The 9,191-nt window shown below is 36.9% G+C and overlaps 1 protein-coding gene across 1 annotated transcript in view; it reads right to left on the bottom strand.

Moving 5' to 3' along the window:
• Positions 1–9,191, bottom strand: part of MYO3B (myosin IIIB) — a 202,841-nt gene that overhangs the window by 172,028 nt on the left and 21,622 nt on the right. Inside the window, exons 4-5 of the mRNA XM_035896172.1 lie at positions 4,831–5,014; positions 3,368–3,502 (exon numbers count right to left, since the gene is read on the bottom strand). Coding sequence (XP_035752065.1) covers positions 3,368–3,502; positions 4,831–5,014 — 319 coding nt within the window. The remainder of the gene's footprint in view (positions 1–3,367; positions 3,503–4,830; positions 5,015–9,191) is intronic.

The raw sequence follows: 9,191 nt of genomic DNA, 5'->3' as shown, positions 1-9,191 counted from the left end.
TTACTTGTTTAGGCTGTAAAGCCCTACCGTGCAAAACTGCACTACAACACAGGTCTGGGAACAACTAGATTTTTACCTTGCAATTATTTATGTTGTCACCCCACCTTACAGCATATTTTATTAGCAATGTTAATAATGAATCACAGTGGCCTGGGTGGGGGGAGGGAAGTGAAAACCAAAGAGTGTAAAGTATAATTCATAAAATGTGACTAAAAATCAAAATATTATGAACAGGACTGTATTTTGTTGTTAAAATAGGATTTCTAAGCCCAATTTACATTAGTTGCATATTTTCAAAATAATACATGCATTGTCTTTTCCAAAAACTGCTTTTGCGCAAAGAAAAGGCCAGACAGAAAAGATTGATGCTCTTGATAACTAGGAGGCAACAAATTACAGTCATTTTAAACTTTCACTCCATCAATGCTCCTGCTGGCAGGCAATATAAAGTCGACAGAAGCCATATCTCTATACTCAGATTTGATGGCACGTGCTGCCAACAACTGAGATGAAACATTCTGATCCAGAAAAGCAGCTTCTTGCAAGCATTTCTAACTAATGGGCCGCCATACATCAAAAGAGGAGGAGAAAAAGTAAAATTAGAATCTTCATAAATATGTTTTCACCCACACCATTAGTTTAACGTCCATGCCCTTCTAAGCAGCAATTCACCTCTTTCCTTTCTCCTTTCTCTTTTTCTTACTTTAATATTCACAATTATTTGACAAAATAAAAAAAAAAAAAAAAAAAAGGGAGAGTTGGTTGCCTTTCTTGCATTGAATTTTCTCCTCTAGGCCTGTTTTTGCAGCCAGCACCCTTACCAATGTTTCTGCCATACAGAAATCACATGCATTTCAACACAAGTTCATTTTATGTTATCAGTATTAAATTTAAAACACTACAGCGTAAATCAGGAGAATGGTATGACAAGAGTCCTACAAACTCTCCAAGTTTTGCGTCACTCAAATATCTTTAATGAACTGTGTATCAGTTCAATCACTAATTTCTGTGATATGTTGATATTTTCCTTTTTTTATTACTAACTTCCCCTTGAATCAAAAAATTTCACTAGACTGAAAGTTTTAGTTCACGGAAAGGACCAGATCATATGACAAGTAAGACATCCTTCACGTAAACAAGTTCCTGAAGCAAAAATTCATCACTGAAAACATTGATGAGTTCTGCAGGAATTTGACTTTACTTTTTAATGCATCAGTAGGGAATTTTATACATATTTAAATCATTGAGGTGGGAAAATGCAGCTCAGTATCAATCATCAAATGTATTTACAGGAGAACTTCATCATCTCATGAGAGAAAGTGCATGTCTTTCTTTCCATGCTTAACCTTTTGCTGACAAGCCATTAAATCAAAGATTTTTGTTTATTGCTTTCTTTGCACTAATTGTTCTATTGAGACAGGCTATACTAAACTTATCTCTAGCCTGCAAATAAAATATAGAAAAGTATGCCCTCACTTCAAAAAAACACCAAGCTGGTTTTGACTGAAAAATGATACAGACTGACAGCTGTTTGGTAGCGTATGTTAAATGAATGACTGACTCTGAAAATAAGTATGTCCCACAAACACCACTGCAGCTGTCAGTGACACTGTTCTTGACAGTCAGCAAAGATCTGGGACAAAATGAACTTGTAAACTTTATTACCACTTTATACCTAATGGCAGTATGTTTAAAAGTGGACTGATGCACATTTAGATGGAAAAGTAGGGAAGCTTGCTTTACAGTTGTCTCTACTACACATAACGGAGAACTGTATCATCATAAAAATATTTAAGGTCCACTTTTGCTATCCTTCCTCATCCTAGGCATTTATCAAATAAGGTCCTGGTTGTACTGAGTACACATGGCAAAACTGTGCCTAAAGGAAAAAAAAAATCCACCTTCTTATTACAAATTTTGGAAGTCACACATCCAATGAATATATTTCATCAAAGACTCAGGGATCAAAGTCTATTCCCTTTTACTGAAAAAGAGTTATTAATTTATAATATAAAAAGTAACTGCTATGCATACATAAATTTGCATGTAAATTCCAAGGCAAGAAATAGGTTGCCTTGTCTGGTAAATTTATCTGTACAAGGAAAACACAATTTTTTTAAATGTCAAATTTCTTTAAAACTTTGGATAATGTGAACGAAAAACCATCTGAAATTAACATACGTAATTGATAAGGTCTACACAAACACCTAACTCTCTCAAACTCTACATTCAATTTTGTTGCATAGAATATGTCATGATTTTACTTTACAAAATTTTATTACATGGATAACATGCAATGCATCTGTCAGATATGCTACACTTGTATTAAAAAAAGAAAACACATAAGAAACCAAGCCCAAACTCAACACAAAGCCAGCAGGCATACAGTAAAAAACATCACCAAACCAAAAATACTACAGCTCTTTTTAATGGTCACTGTAATTTAAGATGAAACATATTCAAAAGTTTTCATTCAAGCTACATCATTCCACAGTACGGAAAAGTTAGATGTATTGTTGGGATTCCACAACTTAAAAGTGGAAATAAAGATTCTCTATTCTGATTCAAGTCACCATACAAGAACATGGAGTGGAATTTCTGAAATGATCAGTAATTAAAAAGCAAATGCTAACTTTTACCAGTCTAGTTATAACAGAGAGAAATGTTTGAATGGTCCATTACTGATGATAGGTCTGTGCAAAGCTCTGTATCAATTAAGCCTAGAAGACATCTGGCAGAAATCCTCATCTTGCAAGAATTTTTGGCAGTCACTTAACTGGCAAGAAGACCACCAAAATACATTTTCCGTTGCAAGAATATCGATTGCCACTGAACAAGAAGAGTTAATGGAAGCCATTTGTGTTGCTAGGTTTTCAACAACGACCAGCCTCTAGTTTTAAATAACTATAAAACAGAATTTCCCATTACATTTTCTCTGTTCACTTTTGCAATAAGCAGCATGTTTGTTAACTGTCCTCTATGTTACTACTTCATCATCTTTTGCGTTTCCCTCAAGTGCTTGAGCTCTCCATAAGTTTAGAGAAATGTCTTGGATAATGTTTCCTCCAACGTGAAAAAAAATCAAGCTGTTTTCAGGCAAACCACTCTTATCAAAAGGATTTGCTTGGTTTGGAGGTAGAATGTAGCAACTTGAACAGAAATAAAATGCAAGAACATTCCATATTAAACGAACTTTAGGTTTGGATGCGATTTTCAACAGTAGGCTACCACACAACATGTGTCACCAGTCCTTTGATTAATGGCCCCAATCAAAGAATCATGATAGCCTGTGACTCTTCTTGCAATAAAAACCAGAAACCCAACAACATTTGCTAGTTAAGATGTAACGTTGTCAAAATGTTTTTACCTCAAGTACTAGCCAGAGCTGTCCTCCCACGTATTGATCTGCTTTGTAAAACATCCCATAAAATCTAACAACATTAGGATGATTGGGAAGAAACTGCAAAATATTATATTCAGCTTCAATTTCTTCATCTACATCCTAAATAAAAACCATAAACATACAGAACATATAAACATAGTAAGTCCCTACAAAGTAAGAACAAAGTCTCATGGATAAAAAGAACCATTTTTTAATTAGTTTGTACTTTTAAATGTTTTTACTTTAATGCAGCTGAAAGTATTCACACAATACTGTAAATTTAATCCACACTAAACCATGCCACATTTTTAATGTGTAAGGTAAATGTAAATACATGAACCTTTGATTAATTCTTTTTTCTATGGTCATCAAATGGGACCAAACAGAAAACAATTTAATAAAAAACTCAAAGGGGACATCAGTAACAACAAATTCTTATGAGGGAAAGACACAAACCAGGAACAATTAAAGAGAGACAAAACAAAACCCATGAAATAAGCAAATGTTACTGTTTGTTCATGAAAAAATTCTGTGACAATTACAAAATACTGTTTAATATCAGCACACAGGCCACAACTCAGAACAGCACTTAAGCACTGAATCTTTCCTCGTTTCTGTGCAGACTGTGACTATTAGAATATTTAGGCTCTTACATGCATTTTCCTTTTTTTTTGCATTTTGCTAAAAAGGATATAATCTTATTTATTAGCTTTTTCAAATTTATACAAGAGAAAACCAAGATGAATTTCAGTAGTGGTAGATGACGGAAACGCAACTTTTTTTAGTAAAAATTTTACCCAGCTGTCATGATCAAACTCCAGCTTGATCCAACCTGAGCAGCTGCCAATTAAATCTTCCATTGAAAACTGGGGCCTTGGTTCTCAAGGGAAACTAGGCATTTAATACCCACTAAAACTGGAGCTGGCACAGAACTACCTCTGAGAATTTGGGCTGTGCTCTTCTTCTGGTTTTATCTTAACTATTGCTTCACAGTATTATTAAAAAGATAACTATAAAATATCCTGAAGTTCACCGTACTTCTGTGATCGGAAAAGTAATTCTTTTAGGGAGTACACAGAATAAAGTAAGAACATTAAGATTAACAGCATCTTGTACTTTCCCTGCTGTAGCAGGCCCCTAAGAGGAATGCCTCTGTGCCTTTTTATCATTTGCATGCTCCAAGCACAGATATCTGAATCTGTACCAGAAGAATTACATAGACCTAAAAAAGAAACTAGGCAAATGCTGTCTTCAGATAACATACAAGATGATGAAATTGTAAGTTGCAGCTTTCAGATGCTGGTACCAAACTCCTTCTGCCAATGCATTCTGCAAAACTGTTCCCTTCAGAACACATTCACTATCTTACACGTTTGATTTACATTTTAACTGTGTTTGAGAATTCCTTTAAATAACAATGAAGTTACAGTTTAATATTTTTTACTTACACTGATAGGATCCAGAATCTTTACTGCTGCCAGACTCCCATCTTTCTTATTGGCAACCTTATAGACTTTACCGTAAGTGCCTTTTCCAATAGTCTCTATAATTTCCCAGGTATCTGAGGGATCGGCTAATGATTCTAGTCCAATCATACTGGAATTATATTGAAACAATCCATACAATGGCTTCCTGGAAAACAAAGCAGACACACATACAGTGGGAAGCCCCAAGTAACTCTGTACTAAGGAAGGCATTTTATGATAAAGAAATCAAATATTGTCCTAATTTGAGAAGAAATACAGATAGAGTCACAAATGAAAATGAGACAGAATGATAAGATCACTAAATGAAAGAATGGAAAGAAAACTCTGGGGACCACTTCTCTTTACTTACTTTGCTGTATGTATTATTTGCTTCAAACATTGCCCCATACACTGCATGGTTGGACTTGATGATCTTAAAGGTCTTTTCCAACCTAAATGATTCTATGATTCTGAACACTTTTAACAAGTTCTGACAAAATGCAGGCCCTCCCTCTATTGCATGCTCTTTTAATGGACATTTTACACCATTGGTTTAACATGGCTCATGAAATGAGACCCTATTTCTTGTGCATTAAAAAGCCATGTCATGCTTTTAACATACTTTTGTCTAATGCTCCCTGGATGGTTGCCAAACAGGCATTCAGTAGGTATTAACACCTCATCACAGCTGATATATCTACAACAGGCTATATAAAACTAGTTTAATAAAGACTGGGCTGGCTGGTATCATAAAATATAAACCAGCTTGATAATAGGTAACAGGTACACCACTGGGGTAACATTCATTACCGGAGATGTTTTGCAACAATTGCCCTTGTCTCTATCTCTGTTTTTTCATTCAGAGTGTGTTCTGGTCAGCTACACTGGCTGACCTCCACCTTCAGGTGATCTCCTGGTCAGGGAAGTCATTTACCCAAACTCCCCTGTATGGATCACGGCAGCCTATTGCAAAGGGCTCCTTCCCATCCTTGGAATTACACAGATGGCAAGTTCTGGCGCTTAGGAAAATGACAATTTTAGGATTTCATTTCAAGTAGTGAGAACCTAGATTGTGCCCCTGAACTGGAATTAGAGAAAGGAAAGATGAAGTTTAAGATGAGATTAACCTAACCTTTTTATATAACTCATCATTAGGGAAGCTGACTGGTTTATGGTTTCTCTGAGAAAGAGTATTATTTGCCTATTTGGTGACCGTCAGTAGGTAGAGCACTTCAGCTATCTGTACATTTAACTAGGATGTGTAAAGTCTGCAATTCATGAACAAACGTAAGAAGGAAAATAAGCAACTGATCATGACAAAGCAATTGCAGACACCACCATCGCTGACTGCAAAAGCTCTTGATTTCTGGAGATGGATCAACTAGCACCTCAAACATGCACTTGAATTTTCAAGGTTTGAGCCATTTCTTTCTAAGCGTGTCCGATATCTGCAAACCTGCTTGAAATAATTTTAAAAACCAGCTGTCTTATTTACCTCTTCACCACTTCCAGCATCAGTGACAACAGTCTGGCATGAGCAATTTAGTCAGAAAGAAATGTGAGCCTGGCTGGGGAAACTGATAAATTAATAAGGAATGAAGCAGCGGCTCTTCAATCTACTTAAAGAAATAATTGTGCTTTCTTTTCATAATATAGAGAAGAAAATAACCGGTGTGCAAATTCACATGCAGTGCAGGTCTGTATTCAAAGTGGAAGCATGTGTATAAACTCATTTGCATGCTTTGTTCCTCTCCAGAAGAAAGTTTTAAATTCCTTTAGACCCTAAGACAAACATTTACATATGGTTAAAGTAATTTACCACATAGCAGGCACAAAACATGGCTGTTAACAAAGTCAGGCTAGAAGACGTATAATCTTTTTTAAAAAGAATGGCAGGCGCATTTAGAGAAAACCTCTATTTCCCTCCTTGGTTAAAACTGTATTTGCACCAAAGATGGTGCCAAATAATATATCAAATTAGTTTGGTCTCTTGACAAAAAGGAAAGCTAGAGTCAATGTCATTTATCTGTTGTGGGTCAATAATGTAAGTTATTAGGACGGATTCTCACTACTTGGATCTAATACAGCATGCCGCAAATAAAGAACAGTATTCTGAACACATTCAGTTAGCACCTCAACAGAGAAGCAGGTCAGGTGAAAGACTTCTCTGAAATCAGTGAACAGACTGTACTACATGCACTGAAGACAGCAGCCACAGACATGTAGCTCCTGATAAGCCAACCTTAAGAGCAAGGTTTGCTTGCAAAGTGGAGGGTGGTGGTGAATACAAACATAAATTGGAATAGTTGCATCTCAGCTTAAAAAAAAACATATTGAAGATGTGTGATTTTAATGCTTTAGGAGAAATGCTACAGATGTTCATCTACAAAGAAACAGAGAGGAATAGACTGCAAACAGCTTTGATGCAACCTTACCAAATAAAAAAAAAAAAACTCACCGAAAAGAAAAAGAGACTGATATTTATTTCACTGTCACTATAACAGCTACCCTATCACACAGATTGTCCAGAAAATTATGCACGGTACTATTTATACCGATGTAATATTTATTATGATGCCTCCCTCCAAGCAGATGTTGTGGATACGTTTTTCCTTAAAACAAAACAATTTAGTGCCATTGCCTGCTTTTGTTCTGATTAATAAGTAACCCTTAAAATGGCATCTCCAAATTTTTGAATTACACTAACGTTTCTTTATACCAGAAGACAATGTTGACAAAATAAAATCTAACACAAAATTTTTACAGATGGGAGTCCCGGTGGTGGACTGAAGAAAAATTTTCGTGAGCGAGCACTTCTATGCATTGTGATAACAAAGCAACATTTACAGGTAGCATGATTATGCATTACGTGGAATCAGATTTACCAAATATGTACCACAAACCTCTTCTGCTTAAACAAAACCAAAACCAAAATCCTCTTCTTGAACTCAAGCAATACACATCTAAATGTGGTTCTACATATGCCATCAGTGAAAGTGCAACGTAGTAACCCTTATGACATTCCTATGATAGATGTGAATGTTTTCCAGTACAAAAAAGCAAAAGAACAGTATCTTCTATTATCTTCAATATTGTAAAGTCTGGATTTTTTTTTAAATATAAACATTAAAGGGAAAAGCTGAAGTTTTAAAGTGAATTTGTGCTTTTCTTTTTTTATTTCCTGATTTGCTGAGCTTCAGAAAATAAAATGCCCTTGTTTTAACAAGGGCTGCCATTTATTTTTTATTTCTACAGTGAAAAGTTACATATGAATGCAACCACTTTTACAACAACCCCATATTCAGAAGACCTTAACACTAAAATGCTGAAGCTGAAATTTCTTTAGGAAGAAATTTCTCCTTTCATTCCCCCCACATTAGGCCTTACACCTCTCTGGGCTTTGCAATGGTAAACAGAGAATGGCTTCTAGCTGTGAAAAACTTAGCAATGCCCTCCGCAGAGGGAGCCTCAACCTATTAGAGACCTACTGATTAGAAGTATTTTGCAATTTCTGCCACCAGCTGGAAAAAACTTCTCAGTGGTTAAATCTATTCCATGCAGGCAAGCAAAATAGCCCACACCAGATGCTGAAAAATTACACTTTGGCAATTAACTCTACTGGATGGGAAACATCTTACACAAAGCTATTTGGGACTGCACACGCTTATGCTATTTGAGGATTGACTACATGCTATCAACAAGCCCATAGCACTCTACCAAACCCTGTTCCACAGACTTGGTAAGATCATAGAATCATAGAATGTTTTGGGTTGGAAGGGACCCCTAGAGGTCATCTAGTCCAACCCCCCTGCAGGAGCAGGGACACCGCTAACTAGATCAGGTTGCTCAGAGCCCCGCCCAACCTGGCCTTGAATGCTTCCAGGGATGGGGCCTCCACTACCTCTCTGGGCAACCTGTTCCAGTGTTTCACCACCCTCATTGTAAAGAATTTCTTCCTTATATCTAGTCTAAACCTACCCTGGTTTAGTTTAAAACCATTACCCTTTGTCCTGTCACAGCTGGCCCTACTAAAAAGCTTTTCCCCATCTTTCCTATAGGCCCCCTTTAGGTACTGAAAGGCCACAATCAGGTCTCCCCGCAGCCTTCTCTTCTCCAGGCTGAACAAGCCCAACTCCCTCAGCCTCTCCTCATAGGAGAGGTGCTCCAGCCCCCGGATCATTTTTGTGGCCCTCCTCTGGACCCGCTCCAACACTTCCATGTCCTTCTTGTGCTGAGGGCTCCAGAGCTGGACGCAGTACTCCAGGTGAGGTCTCACCAGAGCAGAGTAGAGGGGCAGAATCACCTCCCTTGGCCTGCTGGCCACGCTTCTTTTGATGCAGCCC

Source organism: Egretta garzetta, unplaced genomic scaffold, assembly GCF_000687185.1.
Source record: "Egretta garzetta isolate BGI_Z169 unplaced genomic scaffold, ASM68718v1 scaffold16, whole genome shotgun sequence".
NCBI lineage: Eukaryota > Metazoa > Chordata > Aves > Pelecaniformes > Ardeidae > Egretta > Egretta garzetta.
Note: the sequence above shows the minus strand (reverse complement) of the source record. Positions and strands in the feature narration are given on the sequence as shown.